This window comes from Protopterus annectens, chromosome 15.part0 (genome assembly GCF_019279795.1).
Source record: "Protopterus annectens isolate FY-2018-M chromosome 15.part0, PAN1.0, whole genome shotgun sequence".
Classification (NCBI taxonomy): Eukaryota; Metazoa; Chordata; order Ceratodontiformes; family Protopteridae; genus Protopterus; species Protopterus annectens.
This window is the reverse complement of record NC_056749.1, coordinates 4,561,192-4,585,506: the sequence shown is the minus strand read 5'-3', so window position 1 is coordinate 4,585,506 and position 24,315 is coordinate 4,561,192. Positions and strand designations below refer to the sequence as shown.

Here is a 24,315-nt window from a genome sequence, read left to right as displayed (position 1 = left end):
CTCAGGTCACTCCAAGGCAAGTACAAATATGACTCAGTCATTGTCCATGCTGGTGTGAATGACCTGAGACGTACCTCCCTGGACTACATGAAAAGAGACATAAAGGAGCTCTCTGAGCATGTAGCCCAGGCGGTATGACCCTGACCTTGAGTAGCATCTTACCCTCACCAAGAATGATGCCACAATATGAAGACAAGATGATCAATTTCAACAATTGGCTTAAGTACTGGTGTCATTCAAAGGGGATCCAATGCCTGTCAGCTTGGGATGATATGCTCGACAAGCCACGATGCTTCGCTAGGGACGGCTTGCACCTGTCACCCCTGGGCTTTTAGATATTGGCAAAGGCTCTTGCTACCCCCATAGTGCCTTTTTTAGGCAAGGCTCAAAAGACAAACCCACCTCCATAGGTATCACAAGGGATAAGAAACTAAGAGTAATGCTACTCAATGCCAGAAGTCTAAACCTCAAGATGCACGCACTCGAAACTCTCCTTAGCATGGAGAACATCGATATCTGTGCAGTAACAGAAACCTGGTTCAGGGCTCCCGAGAGCACCCCAGCACTACCAGGTTATACCACATACCATGCTTTTCGGCCCTAAAACTTGGACCGAACCACAAAAGGAGGGGGAGTATCGATATTCATCAAAGATACCCACAGCTCCAGGTTGGTGGCAAAGCACGAAGCATCAGAGACTATCCATGTGCAACTAACAGTGGGTAAAACTGCCTTCCAGTTTATAGTCTGCTACAGACCACCCTCCCAAACCCAGGAACCCCACTCGGCCTTTCTGAGAACACTGGAAAATATGAAGTTCTCTCCAAACACCATTATACTGGGCGACTTCAACTACCCAAACATAGACTGGGAGCATTACTCTAGCTCCAACACCCTAGCCCAAAGGTTCCTAGAATTTATAAACTCAAATGCTATGGAACAACTTGTTACCACTCCCACAAGAGGGGAAAACATACTGGACCTGATCATCACCAACATGGGGACTCTATGCTCCAGACCAGAAGTGTATCCCTCACTGGTAGGATCAGACCATAAACTAATCTCACTGGATATTCACATCCCGACCCCACCCCCTGCCCAGAAAACCAGTGTGAAAAACTTCTCTAAAGCAAATTTCACACTCCTCAAAACTGAGGTGGAATCCTTCAAAGCCCCCCGGCCTGTGGAAAATACGGCCCAGACCGCAGAATCCTTTATAAATGTATTCTATGAACACCTTCAGGAATGCATGGATCATGCAATCCCAAATAAAACCAAGACCAAATCCTCCAAAGGCAGACGTCCTGTCTGGTGGACCCCAGCCATAAACAAACTATACAATAGAAGGAGGAAGCTACTAAATGATAGAGCAAAATCCCAAAAAGGGAAGGCATCACTGATCAGTATTAGCAAAAACCTACGGGCACTCATAAAATTGTCTAAGGCCAGCTTCGAGAGAAAAATTGCACAGGACACTAAGGATAATCACAAGGCTTTCTTTAGTTATGTTAGGAACCTGGGTGGTAATTCCCAGATATGCTCAGAATTAGTCTAAAATGACAAAAAATACACTGAACCCACAGACATTGCCAACATCCTAGCTGACAGGTTCAGCGCAAACTTCTCCCCCCCCTCCACCAAAAGGGCAAATATCTATCCCAGCAGAGTGCTGCCCCCCTGACATCTCAGATGCTCAGGTAAGAGCCGCCCTCTCCAAAGCAAAAAACACAGCATCAATGAGACCAGACGGTGTCCTGGGCTGCGTCCTACATGAACTCCAAGAAGAGCTAAACCCAAACATAAAACTACTGTTCAATCTCAGCCTTACTACAAGATATGTGCCCAAAGAGTGGCGTACAGCAACAGTGGTCCCTCTCCATAAAGGTGGTGCCTCAACGGATCCTGGAAACTATCGCCTCATAAGCCTGACTAGCTTGGTCTGCAAAGCTATGGAAAGGATCATCATGGACCTCATAAATAAAGATATTGGGGACCTACAGTCACTGGATCCTACCCAGTTCGGCTTTGTTAAGGGCAGATCCTGCCTCTTAAACCTGGTTGATTTCTTTGAAACAGTCACCAAGGCCATTGACGAGGGAAGGTGGTCCACACAGCCTACCTGGACCTCAAAAAAGCCTTCGATACAATACCCCACTCGGGCATTATAGATAAGCTCACCAGCTTAAATATAAACCCCTATGTCACTAGATGGATTGCAAACTGGCTCAAGGACAGAACCCACATGGTTAGAATTGCTGGAGCCATGTCAGACTCAAACCAGTTACAAGTGGTGTCCCACAAGGCTCAGTCCTGGGACCTCTCTTGTTTGGTATATATTTCTCGGAGGTACAGGCCAACATGGAAGGACTGTGGCTGACCAAGTTCGCAGATGACTGCAAACTGGGCGCCATAATCGACTCTCCAGCCAACACAAGCATCCTCCAAAAGGGCCTCATAGAAACAGACAACTGGTGCCAGAGCCATGGCCTCAAGCTAAATGCCAAAAGTGTATAGTCATCCCCTTTAGCAAAAACAAAGTGCCCACAAATTACCACATAGGTGGTAATCCATTAAGTACAGAAGAAGTAATTAGGGACCTGGGGACCCAAGTTGATAGCAATCTCTCATTTGACAACCACATGGCCAAAGTGGTTAGAAAAACATTTTATATAGCCCACCTAATCATGAAGGGATTCACATCTAGATCAGGGGAGGTCATCGTGCCTCTTTACTCATCCCTCATCAGGCCCATAATTGAGTACAATGCCCCTTTTGTGATGTACCTTACCAGACACCTGCAGCAACTGGAAAGACCCCAAAAGTACCTCACCAAGAGGATCAAAGGGCTCAAACAGATGCCATATGCTGCCTGGTTAAAGAAACTCCAGCTCTACTCAGTGGCATACCGCCTGTTCAGAGGCTATCTGTGCCTGACATATAATGCCAAGTCCAACCCGGAATTAATGGACATGCTGCACCTCAGAATATGCAAATCCCATCGAGCTACGCGCTCGAGAGACTTGAACCTCAGCACTGAAATAAATAGGACATGCTGGAGGGACAGATTAATAACCCAGAGGCTCCCTTCACTCTGGAATAAAATCCCAGTCCAGGTTAGGCAGAGTCCCTCATTGACTCTCTTCAAGAGGAATCTTGATGAGTGGATGGGAGATCGTAGGTTTACCCCAGGTATCACTTCTGTGTCACTGTTAGACAGAGGCACAGTATACTAACCTCGAAAAAGGGCATAGCAAAATAAATTTAAAAAGGGTGGCGAAAGCCAAACACACTCTGGTCTAGGCTTATAAATGCTCTAGGGCAGATAGCCTAGTATGAACCTATGAACCTATAAAGGTTTCCCATGCTAGAGCGGATGTTATAGCTTGTGTTCCCACTTACACTGATTGCTACCTGTTTCTTTCTTATTGCTACTCCCTCACAGATATGAAAAACTGCTTGTATGCTTTCAGAAAACAACTTTTTGCCCTAAGAGAACAAAGTACCAGCTATCTTTAAATAAAATTAAATTGTATAGTGTTGTATAAAATGTATTAAAGTATTCAGGCTGCTGTGGAGGTTACTACTTCTTATTCATCTCCCATAATTTTCAACTTTATTTTTCATTGAACTGCTTGATAGTGTGCCTTTAAATTTTGCATTTCCCTCAGGAAAGAATTCTCAGAACCTTCAAGATTAATTGATTGCACCTACAGACAGCTCATCACCATGTAAAATAGTCAGGAATGAGAACGATAAGAAAAAAAAGTAGCTAGCATCTCTATAGATCCATGAAGTGATTCTTTGTAAATCTCACTCAGAACAGAATGAGCAGACTTCCTGGCTCACACTTACACTATTTGCTAATGAAAAATAAAAACAAAAAAAACAAGCTAACATCTTTGCAGATGCAAGGAGATTTGCAGTTTTCATTGCATTCATCAATTTGTCTTATTTTTCAAGCCTACCTGCTTACAAGAAGCACTTGTTTATAGCTTAAAGCAAAGGCATTAACATTGGCATCTACCCTTATAAAAATAAGGGAAATTATCTTAATTCTACACATAGTATAATTAAGGCATGTATACACCCATCCCCCACCCCAGAAGCTCAAGATCACAGCAAATTAACTTAATTTTGTTTCTGTGCAGCCTAGAAGATCTTTCTTTATATACATTTTGCATCATAATATAATTTCTATTAAATTGAGAATGCTTTCAGCATCTTGTGGGTCTGCTTGATACACCCACTGTTACTGAATGTAGACAAATCTGTTGTAAATCTAGTACAGGAATTTCCATCACTTTTGCTTTACTTTTCACATACATGTGGTCTAACCAAAAGTTCACAATAATCTTTAATTAAAATAATACTGCCCCAACTGTTTTATTTCTACAGAATGACCACTCAGGAAATTTAAGGTCTTGAGTCTCTGCGGTGACTCTTGCTCTTGTCTAAGCTCGGAATGTCCAGCTGTGCATGGAGGGTCTCCCCTGCGATATGAGCAGTCAAGTTCTAAGCCCACCATCCCAGGTCTTCAGTGCTATTAAAAGGCTTCAGCAGGAGCTCAGCTCTTGGCCATACTATGGGTATGGATACCACTGCTATCTCCTAGGCAGGGTCACTGGCAGTCTCTAGTAGCAGTTCCATAGCTGTTATCATGTATCGCCAGGGACAGGAACACATACAGACCAACTCTCAGGGCCACACCACCTACAGACCAACTCTCAGGGCCACAACACACACAGACCAACTCTCAGGGCCACAGCTACTTGCTTCAATAACCAGGAGCACAACATTCTTATCACTTCACACAGGGAAACTCACTGTTGGTAGTAACAGGTGGAATCAGAAAGGCAAAAAGCTGTAGCTGGCCAATGTATCCACCACATATGAGATTTTCAGGCACTGAACACACCTGGTTTCTCACAGAACAGAGTGTTTTTATTGTTATGACACAAAACAGACCGACTTTGTCAAAAAGCAACTAAAAAGGAGAAGGTAAGCAAAGCATTACACTTGCAGTAAAATACAGAGTTCAGTCCTTTCCCCATATTAGCAGTGGCACTCAGCACAGGTGTACAATATCTTTCCCAGGTAGGCAGTCATTGAAATCGTACCCTCTTGTGTACCTGACTAGAAAATAAAAATATCTTTTGGGAAAAAGTTTCTCTCTGCAACAGATAGGCCAAAATAGCACAAAATCCAATGGTTGTTCATGGGTAACAAAATCACAGTGTTTGCAGCAATTTAAGGCAATGCTTAGTTTCGGTGAGGCAAGGGAGAATTGTAGTATGGCAGAAATTGTTATTTGTAAACTGGAAAGGGCCTTCACATTGATGAAGAATTTAGATTTAAGCTAAAAACATAATCCTATTAGAAAACTGATTTAATATCTGGTATTAGCTTAAGCCTAATGCCTTCACACAGCTGCTGTAAGATGGACTCTAGGATAATTTAAAAAGGGAAACTGCCAGGTGACTGGAAAACCACATCATGTATGAGGATTGCTCATGTGTGTATATTTTCTTCTTTTCTGATATCAATCAAATTAATGTCTGGCAAAAAAGTCTTTCTAACTCAATGTCTTTTACCACTGGAGTTTCACTGGTGAAACTAATAAAAGTCTTTCACCAGAATCTCTCCAGTCAGGCAACCTCCAGACTTCCATTAGCAGAACTTCTACCAGCAACAATTACAGACTACATACTAGACCTGGGGCCAATTGCTCTGGCCTCAGACTACATGCTAGACCTGGGGCCAATTGCTCTGGCCTCAGACTACATGCTAGACCTGGGGCCAATTGCTCTGGCCTCAGACTACATGCTAGACCTGGGGCCAATTGCTCTGGCCTCAGACTACATGCTAGACCTGGGGCCAATTGCTCTGGCCTCAGACTACATGCTAGACCTGGGGCCAATTGCTCTGGCCTCAGACTACATGCTAGACCTGGGGCCAATTGCTCTGGCCTCAGACTACATGCTAGACCTGGGGCCAATTGCTCTGGCCTCAGACTACATGCTACACCTGGGGCCAATTGCTCTGGCCTCAGACTACATGCTAGACCTGGGGCCAATTGCTCTGGCCTCAGACTACATGCTAGACCTGGGGCCAATTGCTCTGGCCTCAGACTACATGCTAGACCTGGGGCCAATTGCTCTGGCCTCAGACTACATGCTAGACCTGGGGCCAATTGCTCTGGCCTCAGTCTCTTTTTTAACAACTGTAATCCACAAAGTACACAAGACCCTTCTGGATCGTCCCAAACAACGTCTGACACACTATAACTACCCTGTTCTTACAAATATATGAGTTAACAGAACTTCATACACCCAGAGTCCAGGTGCCTCAGCTTAAATGGACCAGTCCACATTATTTTGCTCAAGTGCATTCCCCTACATAAAGGCTATTCTTTCTGAACTTAGTTTTAGCATTCACTCCTCCAAATGCCATATCCTGGCCTATTTCCTCTTCTGTTGGTCTCTCACCTAGTGGAACCACCACATTATGTTATAGTCACTTACATTTTTATGTAATTTGTCATTTATTTAGTATTCAAACCACTGCTGTACTGTATAAAAATGTACACCGCATGAAGAACTTTTGCAACTGCCACGAATTCTTTGATATTGGTTTTAGCATGTAGTTAAATGTCCCACCTAATCTGTAATGTAGTGCTGGACTTTATTAACTCATTGTTCTGTGTACTAAGTTACTCACTCTTCTTACAGAATTTATTACTACTTTTGAGTGGTCTGTGAAGCGGTATCGTCACATAATTCAGTACTGCATTCATTCATACCTGTCTCGTGAGTGTGGCATGTAATCCATTTCTGCACTTTGTATAAAGTTCTATATTGCATTCACAGCAACTCAATGTTGCACATGGTGTGCATTTTAATGTTGTACCTGCTGCGTTATTCTGTTTGTAAAGTAATTCTCTGTTGCAATTGCCACATAGTCTATGTTGTGCAGTATCGTGGTTCACATACTGTAAACATTTCTGTTACTGACTGCCACATAATCTGCTGAACTTTTACATTCTGGCTAATGAACCCAGAACAGAGCCCACAATATTGCTCACCATCAGGTTTGCATTTGCACTCATTGCTTTTACCTGCATAAAGACTTTGAGGCGGTCCAGAGGAGCAGTACCTGTACGTGACACTGCCCCCGCCATTCCACCCGCAATCAGCTGCTTCCACCACATCCCTGTTCGAATTTCCTTCTGTGAGAATTCATCTGGGACTGTCAAACTCTCCCCAATGTCCAAGACCTGCAAAAGTCACAAATATTCTAGCATTAGGTGTGTAGAAGAAAAGATACACTGGAACAAAGTTTTTTTTTTAGCCACATCAGCAAATAATATTAATATATATGCAAGGTAATTAATCTGAACAGATGTTAAATTGCAGTGCTTTCTAGCTCAATGTTTAATTAAACTTGCTGCCTCACAGGTCTAGGGTATGGAATTCACTGCTAACCTCTGTTGACTTCCTGTGTGAAGTCTGCATGTGCTCCCTGTGTCTGAGCAAGTTTTTCCTGAGTAGTCTGATTTCCTTCCAAAACAGAGTACTTGAAGTACAAAGTTATCCATACTAATGGGGACACCAAAAACTAAATTATCAAGGAGTCTGGCTGACTAGCTCAGTGTTAGAATCAGTTACTATACCATGGGAGGAGTCAAAGAAAATGTTTCAGCTAAACTTAAAAAGTGGAAACTTTTAACAATGGAGCTGGATAGAAGATACATGCATTACAATGTTTATAGTGCCACTGATTACCTATGCAAATCGGGCTTTCTTTAACCCACCTCAATATTTTACTTGGCAGGGTCTCAAAAGATGGCTCCAGCACTTTATCTGGGAGGGAAAACAATCCAGGGTATCTTGGGATAAAGCAGGGTTACTAATCACAGAGTACTCCCATAAGATTCCTATAAAGACATGCAAGCACAGTGGATATTCTTGCTGCAATTGCAAACATGTGCCACTAGGTGGAGACATCTTCTTGTAGCTTGGACAACAAAAAATATGGAGGTCCAACTGCAACTATTTGGTGTTATTATATGCAATAATGTGGGGAAGACTCAGTGGGGAACAGAAGGATTACATCTCAGAGGTTCCTAAGGAGAAGCAATTTAAAAGAGTGGCTATAGGAAATTTTTCCAGTTGGGCATAATAAACCATACCCTTCTAAAACAAATACACTGATGGACAGGCATGGAACAGATACTTCCATCAACTACTGGGATCACATCAGGAATGGAAGGTCATGGGAACATTAGCAACTAGTGAAGGTCAAATTTAATTTGAAAGAGAGGGATAGTTTTATTATAAACAGTGGCAGAGGTAGGGCAGGACAAAGGAGGCAGCCACCCTAGGTGCAATGTGCTGGGCGAGGGTGCAATCATCAGATGCTGATTGGTCATAAGTGCATTACAGGAATTGTATTTGCAGACACAACTCATTGCTTTAGTGCTTCATGTGTGTGGCATAAGCTGCTTGTACAAATGTAGCAACCAGTTTGCTACAGTTCAAAAACACAGAAGAGTTTTTTTTCTCAACACTGGGTTGAGCAGCCTAGATGGGGAAAAATAGACTTGGCTTACTCCTTAAAGAGGCCAGATTGGGGAATGGACTTTTGTTCCTGATATTAAAGTTGGAGGGGGGGGGGGGGTTGCCAGATTGGCAGATGGCACTAGTCACCAAAATAGCTAGCTTCACCTCGGATTCTTCAAGGACCTGTGACTTGAACTAGATCAAATAAGAGCAGCATAAAACAGTGACGATGGTCCGTCAGAATTAGGTAAACTATTAATTGAGGCCAGGACACAGGAAAGTACAACCTGGAAAATTCTAAGTAGATTAAATAAAGCCCTTCAACCAAGTGCAAAATCCATATCAGAGAATGTTAAAATTACTTTGATTGAGAATGCTAAGCATTTTTATTTATTTATTTAACATTTGTTGACTGGGAAAGTCCGACTAGGTTCCACAGATCCTGTTTTTAGCGGAGGCCCGGGGAGAAATGCTCCAGAATGCAGCAACTGGAAAGACACCAAAAGTACCTCACCAAGAGGATCAAAGGGCTCAAACAGATGCCATATGCTGCCCGGTTAAAGAAACTCCAGCTCTACTCAGTGGCATACTGCCTGTTCAGAGGCGATCTGTGCCTGACGTATAAAGCCATTCCAACCCGGAATTAATGGACATGCTGCACCTCAGAAAATCCAAATCCCATTGAGCTACACGCTCGAGAGACTTGAACCTCAGCACTGAAATAAATAGGACATGCTGGAGGGACAGATTCATAACCCAGAGGCTCCCTTCACTCTGGAATAAAATCCCAGTCCAGGTTAGGCAGAGTCCCTCATTGACTCTCTTCAAGAGGAATCTTGATGAGTGTATGGGAGATCGTAGGTTTACCCCGGCTATCACTTCTGTGTCACTGTTAGACAGAGGCACAGTATACTAACCTCGAAAAAGGGCATAGCAAAATAAATTTAAAATGGGTGGCGAAAGCCAAACACATTCTGGCTAGGCTTATAAATGCCCTAGGGCAGATAGCCCAGTATGAACCTATGAACCTATGAACCTAAGAAGCATGCATAATCTTAACATGGCCAGACTGTGTAGAGGTTTGTTTGTATACACACTCTCACGTACCTACCTGCAAAATAAACCTACTACTTACTCCCTGATCACCAATTTCAGTAGTCCAGCACTCAATACTCCTTAGCCATCATGCCTTTCTCTACTACCATTTTGTTGTACTACCCCTATTACTCCTCCTTCATGCTCTCACCCCACTTAATATCCAGGTATCTCCTATTCTCAAAGTTCCCACAATGCCTCATACTAGGATACGTCATCTCCTTATCATTCGTTTGCTATTTTTGCTTCTATCTTTTCGACTGAAACTCCTCTTCCTAAAATCAAAACCCCCCCCACCTACAACACATTCCCTAAAAATGAAACAAAATATTTTATCTTTAACTTATACAAACATAGCTGCCACTTCTACCCTAATGTTCATCTACTTGCAGGAGATATTCATCCCAATCCAGGCCCCACTCAACACAGCTCCACCTATAACTATAGTTCCACTAACCTATAAACCTTTGCCCCCCCCAGACAAACAAATCTCTTTCTACTCAGTAAACACTGAAGTATATTAAACAAGGTTAGTGAACCTCATGCCTGGATCTCAAGCCACATCCCTGATGTCATCACCCTAACAGAAACCTGTCTAAAACCCCAACACCATGACAAAGACTTTCTCCCTCCTGGCTGAGTACACTGCGCCTTGACAGCCAAAAGAAAAAGAGTGGTGGAGCTGCCATTGTTTACTCTAAGCACGTTACTCTGACAACGCCTAATAAAAGTATCCTGTCCTTTCCCCTGCTGAAATACTGACAGCCAACCTTGTAACACCCACACCACCATCACAATAGTAGCAATCTACATTCCCCCAGGGGGGGTAACTTACCCCTGCTGGGACAACCAACCTTGTACTTAACACCCATACCGCCATCACAATAGTAGCAATCTACATTCCCCCTGGGGGGGTAACTTACCTCTGCTGGGACAGCCAACCTTGTATTTAACACCCACACCACCATCACAATAGTAGTAATTTACATTCCCCGGGGGGGGTAACTTACCCCTGCTGGGACAGTCAACCTTGTACTTAACACCCATACCACCATCACAATAGTAGCAATCTACATTCCCCCAAGGGGGGTAACTTACCCCTGCTGGGACAGCCAACCTTGTACTTAACACCCATACCGCCATCACAATAGTAGAAATCTACATTCCCCCGGGGGATAACTTACCCCTGCTGCCTAGGGTCCACTCCTATCCCTGTTACTCTTAGTTGGGGATATCTGTTATGGTGTATTTGTTTTATTGCTCATTTATTTGTCTGGAATCCTGTTTTTGTCTTCCAATTTGATTACAGCCTTCCTTGGAGGGCACCTGGCATCTGGGGCAAGAAACACTGAAGAAAATGGCGTCGGCTGATGCTTATGTACTCCAGCCGCTCTGACGTCGGAGAGAAATGCGACATCAGCCGACGTCGGACCCAGACTTTGGAATCCGGCCAACGAGGGCTGCCTGAGGCAGGACAACCCACATGTTATGACTGCAGTTGCATTCTTGAAGGACATCTGTAGCTTTGCGCCACTCAGTGGGCACGAAGCCTGAGGTGAGGCTATGATTAAACATGACACTTAGGTGAAGTGCCAGTTCATTTTGTAGTTCATGTAGTACACAGCCTGGGATGTTCATAGGTTGGTACTAGGCTATCGGCCCTAGGGCCTATGCAAGCCTAGCCATAACAATTCCCTGGACATTTCTTCCCACAATATTTACTTCTCTGGACCCCTGTCTAGCAGGGTGACTGACTTGATCCCCGGGGTGAAGTTCCTATCTCCCATCCAATCATCAAGGTTCCTTTTGAAGAGGGCCAATGAGGCGCTCTGCTTGACATGTATGGGCAGTCTATTCCAGAGTATGGGGAGTCTCTGGGTCAGGAACCTATCCCTCCAGCATGTTTTGTTCATTGTGATGACAAGGTTTAGATCCCTGGAGCATGTGGCTCTGAGAGATTGGGATTTCTTTAAGTGGAGCATGTCCAACAGCTCAGGGTTTGACATGGCCTTGTATATTAAGCAGAGATTGCCTCTGAGTAGACAATATGCCACAGAGTATAACTGAAGTTTTTTTAGATGGTCAGCATATGGCATCTGCTTTAGGCCTGTGATTCTTTTAGTGAGGTATTTCTGTGGCCTTTCCAGCTGTTGTAGTACACAGCCTGGGATGTCATCTGGTCCCATGGATGCTGTATTCTTAGCTTTGGAGAGTGCGGTTTCTACCTGTGTGGCCGTGATTATCGGAATTTGGCAATCTTTTGGTATTGAGATGGGCCCTTTAGGGGGTGAGAGGGGGTTGAAGTTGTCACTAAATCGATCTGCCAGGATATTGGCAATATCCTTGGGATATGTATATTTAATGCCATTCTTCTGTAGCTCAGAGCAGATCTGAGCATTGCCATTTAGATTCCTGACATAACTATAGAATGCCTTGTGGTTGTCTTTGGAATCTTTGGCAATTTTATTTTCATAACTAGCTTTTGAGGATTTTATGAGGGATCTCAGCTTCTTACTGAGGCTGGTGAGGGAGTTTTTTGCATCCTGGGATTTTCCTCTTTTCTGCAACAGTTTCTTCCTTCTGTTGTATAGTTTGTTTATAGCAGGGGACCACCAGATTGGCTTCCTTTTTTTGGAGAAGAGCATCTTGGTTCTATTTGGGATGGCATGATTCATGCACGAGTGGATGTGCTCGTACAGTGCTTTAGTGTAGGATTCTGCAGTCGAACTTCCAGATCCCGTCTGCGTGGGTGTTGTGAAGTTTGTCACTTCTGACTTCAGTAGCATGAAGTTGGCTTTGGAGAAGTTTTTTAAGGAGGTTTCTTTACTGGGGGGTGGGGGAGGGATGTGGATGTCAAAGGTGATTTGCTTATGGTCAGACCTGACTAATGAGGGGGTGACTACTGGTGTGGAGCATCTATCTCCCATGTTGGTAATGACCAGGTCTAGGATATTGGAGCCCCTGGTGGGACAATGGATTAGATGATCCAGGGCATTGGAATTTATGCATTCCAAGAACCGTTGGGAAAAGGAGTTGATACCCAAGTAGTTTTCCCAATTAATGGCAGGGTAGTTGAAATCACCCAGTATTAGGGTGTTTGGTTGTATCTTAATATTTTCCAGTATGTTTAGAAAGGTGTAGTGAGAATCTTGGGGCATGGTGGGGGATCTGTAGCAAGCTACAATTTGGATTGCAGTCTTACTTAGTGTTAGTTGCACCTGGAAAATTTCAGATGCATTGTGTTGGGCAACTAGCCTGGAGGTGTGAATATCCTTGGTGAATATGGACACTCCTCCACCTTTAGTGTTTCGGTCTTGGTTTTGTGGCCGAAAAGTGTGGTAAGAATTGTAGCCTGGTATTGCAGGGGTGCTCTCTGGAGCCTTGAAACAGGTCTCAGTTACTGCACAGATATCAATGTTCTCCATTTTTAGGAGTGCCTCGAGAGAGTGCATTTTGAGGTTTAGACTTCTAGCATCGAGTAGCATTACCTTCAGATTTTGCATGCTTGTATCTGTTACGGTGGTGGTTTTATCCTTTGAACCTTGACTAAAAAGGCACTATAGGGGAGGCAAGAGCTTTAGCCAGTAACCTGAATTCCAGGGGTGACAGGTGCAGGCCATCTCTGGCAAAGCATCATGGTTTGTCGATCATGTCTTCCCAGGTAGACAAATACTGGATCCCCTTTGAATGACACCAGAAGCTTAGCCAATTGTTGAAGTCAATCATTTTGTCCTTATACTGTGATATCATTCTTGGCGAAGGCAGGATGCTACTCAGGGGTAGGGTCATACCTGCCTGGGTCACATGATCCAAGAGCTCTTCCATGTCTCTTTTCTTGTAGTCCAGGGAGGTACGTCTCAAGTCATTCACTCCAGCATGGACAATGACAGAGTCGTATTTGTACTTGTTGTGGAGTGACTTGAGTGCATGAGTTATGTGGTGGATCCTGGCACCCGACAGGCAGCTGACTGTAATTTTCTCCTTGTTCAGCCAGGTGAGTGGGACATCAGTGTGCCTGATTATAGAGTCACCTATGACTAAAGTGTTGAGTACATTGTCTTGCCTTAGGGGCTGTTGTTGGGTGGCACACTGGTGTTGTGAGCTATGTGTCACTTTGGTTGTGACTGGTGTTTGTTTGTGTTTCGGCTTGTTATCTGGTCCTATGGATGCTGTATTCTTAGCTTTTGAGAGTGCGCTTTTTACCTGTGTGGCCATTATTACTGGAATTTGGCAATCTTTCAGTCTTGAAATAGACCATGTAGGGGGTGAGAGGGGGGTGAAGTTTGCACTGAATCGATCTGCCAGGATACTGGGAATATTCTTGGGATCAGTATATTTAATGCCATTCTGTTGTAGCTTAGAGCAGATCTGAGCATTGCCATTTAGATTCTTGACATAGATATACAATGCCTTGTGGTTGTCTTTGGAATCTTTGGCAATTTTATTTTTGTAACTAGCTTTAGAGGATTTTATGAGGGATCTCAGCTTCTTACTGAGGCTGGTAAGGGAGTTTTTTGCATCCTGGGATTTTCCTCTTTTCTGCAACAGTATCTTCCTTTTGTTGTAAAGTTTGTTTTTGGCAAGGGTCCACCAGATTGGCTTTCTTTTTTGGGAGAAGAGCATCTTGGTTTATTGGGGATGGCATGATTCATGCACAAGTGGATGTGCTCATACAGTGCCTTAGTGTAGGATTCAGCAGTCAAGCTTTCAGTTCCCGTCTGCATGAGTGTCATGAAGTTGGTCACTTCTGACTTGAGTAGCATGAAGTTGGCTTTGGAGAAGTTTTTTTTACGGAGGTTTACTTACTGGGGGGGGGTGGGGTGGGATGTGGATGTCAAGGGTGATTAGCTTATGGTCAGACTTGACAAACGAGGGGGTGATCATAGGTGGAGCATTGATTTCCCATGTTGGCAATGACCAGGTCTAGGATATTGGAGCCCCTAGTGGGACTAAGGATTACTTGATCCAGGGCATTGGAATTTATCAGTTCCAAGAAACGTTGGGCAAAGGTGTTGGTACATGAGTAGTTTTTCCAGTTAATGGCAGGGTAGTTGAAATCACCCAGTATTAGGGTGTTTGGTTGTATCTTAATATTTTCCAGTATGTTTAGAAAGGTGCAGTGAGAATCTTGGGGCATGGTGGGGGATCTGCAGCAAGCTACAATTTGGATTGCAGTCTTGCCTAGTGTTAGTTGCACCTGGAGAATTTCAGACGCATTGTGTTGGGCAACTAGCCTGGAAGTGTGAATATCCTTGGTGAATATGGACACTCCTCCACCTTTAGTGTTTTGGTCCTGGTGTGGTGGCCGAAAATTGTGGTAAGAGTTGTAGCCTGGTATTGCAGAGGTGCTCTCTGGAGCCTTGAACCAGGTTTTATATGTTTTATGTTTTTTTAACCAAAGCACTATACTTTGTCTACTTAATTGCTTAGATGTTTTGATTGATGTATTTTTAATTGATTTGGGTATATGTAGGTTATTCAGTTGTATACTTCATTACATCTGATGAAGCAGCTGTACTGTGAAAGGTGGTTTTATCTGCCAATAAAGTATGAATATACTGGATCATTCAGCTGGCTTCCAGTCCACTTATTTTTTGTTGATTATTGTTTATTTATGTTTGTACTTTGTGGACTGGAAAGTTGGTGGTATTTGGTGGCTTTTTTCTTTATAAAAAAGTACTTCACAATATTTGGTAAAAATAATGCTGGGAAGGAGCTAAAGAGAAAAACTCAATTATTATCCCAGATGTAAACACTGGACAAGACTAGTTAAAATATACATAACTAGTAAATATATGGTCTAGGTGAGGGGGTTGGAGACCCTATCCATACCAATATTAGTCCATGCACCAGAGCAGTTAAATATAGAAATGGAATGTGGAACATGCAAGGCAAGGCACTTAAGGTTTCTATCCTACATACTCAGTAGGGGATACTTCAGGAAATGGGTGTAAGGCATACTTCAGGAAGAGATAAGAAAAACATTAATCTGTTGGATAGGATATAGTATTAACTAGGGAGAAGCGCAAAGTAACATTTAGTATTAACTAGGGAGAAGCGCAAAGTAACATTTACTATTAACTAGGGAGAAGCTCAAAGTAACATTTAGTATTAACTAGGGAGAAGCTCAAAGTAACATTTAGTATTAACTAGGGAGAAGCTCAAAGTAACATTTAGTATTAACTAGGGAGAAGCTTAAAGTAACATTTAGTATTAACTAGGGAGAAGCTTAAAGTAACATTTAGGATGACAGTTCAACAAAAAATAGAGAGAAGCCTGGGAGCATAGCAGAAGGCTGCATACAAAAAGCACTCTGATGCTTACATTTAAGCAAAAACTTGAAAACTGCTGAGGACAATGAATGATGAAGAGATAAATAATTAATTACAGGTGAAGGAGAATATTAAGGAACATTTAAATAAGACAAATGAAAGGAAAGCAGCTTCAATGAAGCATTCTTTTGTAATAATCGAACTGGCCAAAAAAAATAGCTAGACAACTTAGACATTAGAAAGTAGAAAGATGGGTTATAAAACTAAGAAATCCAGAATCTAGACAAATAACAAGGAATATGAATAAAATTCTGGACATTTTTAAGAAATATTATAGGAAATCTTATGGATGTGAGGACTGGGAGCATGTAGAAAATCAGAGCATGGCAGACTTCACGAGGAACTTTCAATTGGGGCAATTAGAAAAAAAAAGTGAACAGCAGTCATTACAAAATCACCACTGATTCTAAGGACAACCACAAAGCATTCTATAGCTATGTCAAAAATCTCGATGGCAACACCCAGATTCTGCTCTGAGTTACAGCACAACGGCACAGAAATTACAGAACCAACTGATATTGCCAACATCCTGGCAGATAAGTTCATCCTGGCAGATAACTTCAGTGCTAACGTTACCCCCCTTCACCCCCTAAAGGGCTCATATCTATACAGGAAGAATGCAGAGTCCCTGTAATCACAACTACGCAGGTAAAAGCTGCACTCTCTAAAGCCAAAAACACAGCATCCATGGGACCGGACAACATCCCAGGCTGCATTTTACACGAACTTCAGAATGAACTGGCTCCCCACTTAAGCACCATGTTCAATAATAGCTTCGCATCAGGCTTTGTGCCCACTGAATGGCGCACAGCAACAGTTATCCCACTCCACAAAGGGGGAGCCACCACTGATCCCAGGAACTATCGACCTATTAGCCTGATGAGCCTGGTCTGCAAGGCCATGGAATGTATCATCATGGAACTCATAAACAAGGACATTGGTAATCTCTAAACTCTGGATCCCACCCAGTTTGGGTTTGTGAAAGGCAGATCATGCCTTCTGAACCTGATCGACTTCTTTGAGGCAGTCATCAAAGCCGTAGATGAGGGTAAGGTGGTTCACACAGCCTATCTTGACCTCACCAAGGCTTTCGACACCATCCCCCATTCTGGAATTATAGCTAAACTCACTAAACTAGGTATAAATCCCTAAATCACAAGATGGGTTGCCAACTGGCTCACTGACAGAACCCACACTGTAAAAGTTGCAGACTCCAAATCTGACCTCAAAGCAGTGACAAGTGGAGTACCACAGGGTTCCGTCCTGGGACCTTTCCTGTTTGGTATCTACTTCTCTGAAGTATAGGCTAACTCAGAAGGCCTCTGGCTAATGACGTTCGCAGATGACTGCAAACTAGGAGCCATAGTCAAGTCCCCAAATGATGTGGACATCCTACAGAAAGGCCTCGCTGAGACAGATGCCTGGTGTCAGAGCCATGGCCTCAAGCTCAATGCCAAAAAGTGCAGTGTCATCCCCTTTGGTAAAAACTCTGTACCCATGAACTGCCACATAGGCAGCAATCTACTTAACACCGAATGTGTGATAAGAGACCTTAGGACACAGGTGGATAGTAGTCTCTCCTTTGATAGTCATATCACCGCAGTAGTCAGGAAGTCCTTCTATGTGGCACACCTCATCATAAAAGGGTTCTCATCCAGGAAAAAATATGTCATTGTTCCCCTCTACTCGACACTCATTAGACCCATTATAGAGTACAACACCCCTTTTGGAATGTGCCTCACAAGATATCTGCAGCAGCTGGAAAGGCCACAGAAGTACCTCACAAAGAGGATTACCACCTCAAAAAACTCTAGCTTTACTTTGTAGCATATTGCCTACTCCGAGGTGATCTCTGCCTAACATATAAAGCTATGTCAAACCCAGAGCTGTTGGACATGCTACACCTAGAGAAATCCCAATCCCTCCGAGCTACACGCTCTAGGGACCTAAACCTTGTCACCACAACAGGACATGCTGGAGGGATAGATTCCTGTCCCAGAGACTTCCCATACTGTGGAACAGGCTACCCATCTTTGTCAAGCAAAGTTCTTCATTAGCACTCTTCAAGAAAAATCTTGATGAGTGGATGGGAAATAGGAAATACACCCCGGGGATCACTTCTGTGTCTCTGCTCAACAGTGGCACAGGAAAATAACTTTCTTGGGTGGTGTAAGCCAGGGAACCTTGTTGGCTAGGCTTATGTAGGCCCTTGGGCCAATAGCCTAGTACCTACCTATGAACCTATTAGTGATAAGAATATATGAAGGGGGATTTACAAGATGGCTGCATACTAATTAATAGCTTAACTTCATCTCTCCCAGTGTGAAAAACAAACATTGAGAAAAAAAGAGTGCCATGGAAACTGTTATTTGGGTAAGATTTGGTTACTGGCTGGTAAGTACACTGCCTGGATGCCAGCAATAAAAAAATTTGGAAGAAGTTTGAAGAACCTGAAAGAAAATCAACTGGAAAAGGTGAAGAGAAAACACTGGCTGGTAAAGGTTCAGCAAAAAGCAGTTCAAGCTTCAGCTTTGGGTCAAGACATGGCTTCCAGCAATTTAGAGGAAAAATCAACTATACTCTGAGGTGATTAAATAAATGAAACAGTGAAGGAATATATCACTTCAAATAGCAAAAAGCTGAAAAAAAACAGAAGAAACTTTAACTAGCTATTCAGATGACCTGAAAAAAAATGCAAAAATCATAGGCTAAATGGAAGAAATTGAGTTAGACGTCAGAGTGCACAGAAAAAAACTGAAATTTTTGGCTGTACCATAAAAACAGGAAGGATCATATTTTAACTGTAGGAAAGCACAAATGAACAACTGGACTGGTGTTCCACAGTATTTGGATTGTTAATTGAAAGGACACATTGAGTGCATGCTCCAAACCTGAGCATAAGAAAGCACCTGTATTGCTAAATAACAATAATATCAGCAGAAAGAGTAGATCCTGACAAATCTGTGACAGCAAGGAGAAGCATTACAATTGGAGACAGCAAACTGCTTGTGAAAAATGATTACTCGCTGCACATCAGGCAGAAGAGAAGCAAATTTATAAAAACAAACAAGGACCAAGAATCCAATTAAATCCACAAAAGAATACCACAACCTTCAAAAAAGGCTCTGCATAAATTATTTTAATACCATAGAATAAGCACTTTCATCTCATTACCTACAGGACTTTAACTTGTATTTTTATTTGATGATGTCCTGTAGGTAACAGGATGAAAGTGCTTATTCTATGGTATTAAAGTAATGTATGCAGAAGCAAATTTATCCCAGCAATTAAGGAATGCTGACAGTCTGGGGTAAGATCCAAGCTGGTGCATTCATCTGTCTTCAGAGTATGTTTTCCTGGAGAATCAAAGTTATTTTTGATGCACAACAGGCTAAGGAGGAAATAAAAGTTTATCTAACAAAAAGTGAGGCAGCAAGCAGAAGGGGACTCTGTTTCTACTTCTTCTGATAATAAAGCTCATAGAGAGGCTTTGCAAGTGAAAACCTTTGCAATATTCCAAATGAAAATGCTTGAGAGATAGGAATCAAAACTACCTTGGACTTGAACCAGATTCTAGCGTTGGAAGATGGAAATGATCACGAAGAATACCAGCAACACTGAAACCATTGAATAAATGTGAGATTAGAACACATCAATTACACCTGTGAAATATAGCTTTGCAAATGAAAAGTGGCTGAGAAAAGACTGGACTTTTATAATGGCTTTGTTAAACTTGTGGGTGGACTGTAAAGCATATACCCCGCTTTGTATCATTAATGTTTAGAAGTACACTAAAATGGAAAAAGTAACTGAAAGTATAGCAATTGTTGTTATTAGTATTTCAATAAAATATTTCATGATATAAACTGTATGTTATATTATAAATTAGTTTCGTACACTGTGCAGTCAGGATATTTTAAACTGGGGTTCTCTTCAATGACTATTGCATGTGTTAAAGATAATAAAGTAAATAAGTACATTTTTAACAAGAGAAGAAAGCCTAAACAGAAGCAAGTTTAAGTTAATATAATGCTGTGATCTTGTGCTGCTAGGGACTGGGTGGGATGCAAAAGTGTACTGATTATACTATATATAGAACTAAGATAATAATTTCCTTTGTTTTTACAAGTGTGGTTATCCAAATTAATGTCCTTGGCTAAAGCTATAAACAGTTTTTGTAAGCAAATGTGCTAGAACACTAAGACAACATGACAAAAAACACAAACATGCTAAGCTTCTTGCATTTGGAAAGATATTACCTTGCTTTTTTTTCCCAGAGACAGATGTTTTTAGTGTAAGACAAGAACTCTGCAGATAAAGATACTTAGCCAGGGGAATTCAGTACATTTTTTTCTGTGTGAAATTTACAAAGGTTCCTTCATGCATCTATGTGTGTGTGTTAGCTGTTCTTTTTCTCATTGCTGACTACTTTTATAATGAGGCAAAATTTCTGCTGGTCAAGCAATTAGAGCTTGAGAGTGCTAAGGATTCTTTGCTGAAGAAAATGCAAAATTATAGGTACAATGACAGGCTCTTCAGTGAAAAATAAAGTTTGAAAATAATGGAAGTGAATAAGAGACAGTAGCCTCCCCAGCAGCCTTAATACTGTAATGCATTTAAAAGAACAGTGAGTAATTTAGTTTGATTTAATGGTAGCCAGTGCATTTTTTCTCAGCACTAAGAGTTAATGCTTTCTGAAAGCATAAAAGCTGTTTTTCACATTTGGGAGGGGAACAGAGTTAAGAAAAGAAGAAACAGCAATTGATGTAAGTGGGAACACATGCTGTAACATGCACTTTAGCAAGGGTGACCTTAACTTTAGATTAGATTATGCTAGTGTGTGTAGCTGTTGAATTGGGAGAATTGTTACTATTTGGAGGGTTAAACTATATTTGTTACAATATACATAGTTTTATGTGTTTGTTCTTAGTTAATAGGGGTAGGATACATTTTGAAAATGTATTTTTTTTGTTTGAGGGCTGTCAACAAAGCAAATAGTCTTGAGAAATGTGACAAAGGTTCAAATGGATATGAGAAGAAGCAACTGTATAAAATATCAGCCTGCCAAACATTACAGTATGTATATAAGAAAAAAGATGGAAAAGTACACATTCAAATATAATATGTGGGAAAAAAACTTTTTTATCATAATGACTACTCTCTCCATAATATCTTGGAATGTAAATACTGTGGCAGGTATAGACAAAACAGAAAGGATACTGAATTTTATTGCAAATAGCATTCTGCTGGACACCCATTTGGTAAGAAATGAGCATATGAATTTGACAAATAAAGGATTTCAGGATGGATATTCACTAGAATATCAGGGACAAAGGAAAAGGGGAGTAATAATATTGATTGCTTGAGGGTCTCAAATAGTGATAAAAGAAGTACAAAATACAATAATGATAGATTTGTGGTAATAAGGGGCTACTAGCAAGGGAGGAGGACTACACTGGAATTTATTTATATTCTACCAAAAACTGATAATAAGAAGCTTTAGAAAATTTTGGGAGAAATAATCAGCTTTCAGCAGGGAATATTACTAATAGGGGGTGTGGAACTTGATTTGCAATAGTGAGGATACTTCAAGGGGACAAAGAAGGGTAACTATAACAAAAGAGGGTAGGTTTCTGAAGAAATTTATGAAAATATTTGGTATGGAAGACTCAGACAGAATTTACATATTACTCCCCAAGGTACAATAAATGAGGTATATTAGATAGAAAATAAATTTCACAGTAACATGTGCATTTAACTGAAACATTGACATATATCCAGTGACTATTTCAGATCATACAGACTAAGATAATGATGCAGAACACTGAAACAAAACTGAGACACTGGCACTTTCCAACCTACCTGTTAAAAAGAGCAGAATTTAAGAAATGAGTAGCGGAAATTATTTGAAAGTTATTAAGGAAGATAAACATTTCTTCAATAGTGCAGCACAGTGGTGAAGTGGATAGAATTGTCACCTCACAGCAAAAGGATCTCCAGTTTGATTTTTCGAGTCTGTGTGTCCTTCTTGTGTTTGTGTGGGTTTCTGTCGGGTGCTCCCATTTCCTCCCACATTCTAAAGACATGCAGTGGATGATTTGGGCAGTCTAAATTGGCCATAGGTATGATTGTGCATGTGAGTGTGTCATATGGAATATCAGCTGTGGCTGGGCTAGTCACTCAGTGATGCAAAGCTTGACTCCAGATGACTGTCACTGTTTAAGTGACAACCCGACCCCAAGTGCAAAAATGGAAAAAGGGGTGATGGATGGATGGATGGATTGATGGATGGATGGATAAAATTTTCCTCAGAAGGAATAGCTAATGAATATGATAAAATGAAAATGTAGTTTAAAAACAGGGTATAAATAAAGGACAAAGAGACATGGTTAAGTAGTAATAGGCATTAAAGTATTGCAGAATAAGGGGAATCTCAAAGAACAAGAAGGGGAACAACTGCATAATGCTATAAGGGAGTATTTGGAGAATATGCAAGCATTTAGAAAAATTGCTAAGCAACAACTTTTATAATATCCCCAGAATACAAAACTTTTAACAGAGCAACTTAGGCAATAGAAAGCAGAAAGGGGTGTTGCCAAACTTAGGGAACCTATGACAGGAAAAATAGCCAGCAATGCTAATGAGGTATTACAGATCTTTCAGAAATATTATTAAAAAGTATAAAGAAGAGGAATGTGAAAACCCAGAGAGAGAGAGAGAGAGAGAGAGAGAGAGAGCACAAACTGAAATATTTATCAAGGACATGATTATGCCACGATCAGAGGAAGATGAGGCTCAACAACTGACAGTTAACATAGGAGGATTATATGAGATAATACTGTGATGTGTAATTAATCTACAGGGAAGTTTCCAGGAGCAGATGCTATTTCTGTAGACGTTTGGAGATTGGGAGGGATGAAAGTGATACATATCTGGAAGATTTTGTTTAATAGCATTTTAAAAGGAGAGGAAGTGGCATCATCTTGGAAGAAAGCTATGGTGGCTATACTACCCAGAGAGGGTAAAGAATTGTCAGACCCAGCCTCATATAGACCCATTTCAATTCTAAACCATGATTAAAAAGTGTTTATGTCTACACTAGGTAAAAGAATGGCAAAGATGTTGTCAACATTGATAGATATGGATCAATGCGGTTTTGCGTAAGGGAGCCAAATATTTGACAACATTAGTGCAACAATGATGATCCAGACAAAAGCAGAATGTAAGAAAATACTGCTGTTCTTAGTGGGTCTTGATGCAGAGAAGGCATTTGACAGAATAAGCTGGGATTTTATGAGTAAGGCAATGGAAGCATTTGCATTCTCTGATACTATAATAAGGTTAAGGTGGGAGAATATATAAAGGTTCGGAGGCAAGAATTAAAGTGGGAGAGTTCCTCTTCGACAACTGGTGTTTGAAAAGTGTAGAAGGTAAGGTTTTCTCTTTCCCCCTTTGTTATTTGCTTTATATTTAGAGCCACTGGCAAAGAAAATAAGGGATTCAAAAAATTAAGGCTATAATTGTTATGGCAATCAAGAAAGGTTGGCTTTATTTGCAGATGATATTATTTTGTATTTCATAAATCCAGAAAAGGAGAGCTCGGTATTATAGAACATTTTGGGACAGTTTCAAGTCTTTTCAGGATGTAAAATAAATTAAGATAAGACAAAGACTCTAGCCATACATTATGTATCCATGTGTGACATGGTTTAACAATGCCCAGTTTTATGGGTACATAATAAGACAAAGTATTTATATATGGATTTACATATGGATATGTGGGAAAAGACTAAACAAAAGATAATATAAAAACTAAGAAAATGGAAGCTCTTGTTTATGGATATGCATAGTAAGAGACAAGCAATGGAAATGTTTAGTTTTACACACAGATCAGGCATATTTTTGCCATCCAGAGGAATAGTTGTGAACAATAATTAATTAAGAGTTGATGGAATTTATCTGCAAGGGAAAGAGAGCAAGTTTTCCATGGAATAAGTCGATCCTCCCAACAGAACAATGTGGTTTATAATTACCTGATTTGAAGGGATGTTTTAGAGCTACACAGTAAGGCTTATATAGATAACAAAGCAGAAGGTTACAATTCACAATGGAAAGGAAGGATGATAAAGCAGTAGAAGTTCAAGAAATAAGGAAAGAGTGAGATTTTGGATGCAGACCCTTAAGGAGAATAATAAAAACCATACAGAGCATTACATTCATAAACTAGCATAAAGTATTCTAAGAACTAAGCCAATGCATGAATGAAGAAAGAAGATTTTGTCAACAGGGATGACTACAAGTAAGAGTACATAAAACAGGGAAGATGGTGC

General features: G+C 41.3%; 1 protein-coding gene across 1 annotated transcript in view; it reads right to left on the bottom strand.

The window, feature by feature from the left end:
* SLC25A23 (solute carrier family 25 member 23) overlaps window positions 1-24,315 on the bottom strand; it is a 1,355,089-nt gene that overhangs the window by 476,306 nt on the left and 854,468 nt on the right. Inside the window, exon 5 of the mRNA XM_044057174.1 lies at window positions 7,115-7,273. Coding sequence (XP_043913109.1) covers window positions 7,115-7,273 — 159 coding nt within the window. The remainder of the gene's footprint in view (window positions 1-7,114; window positions 7,274-24,315) is intronic.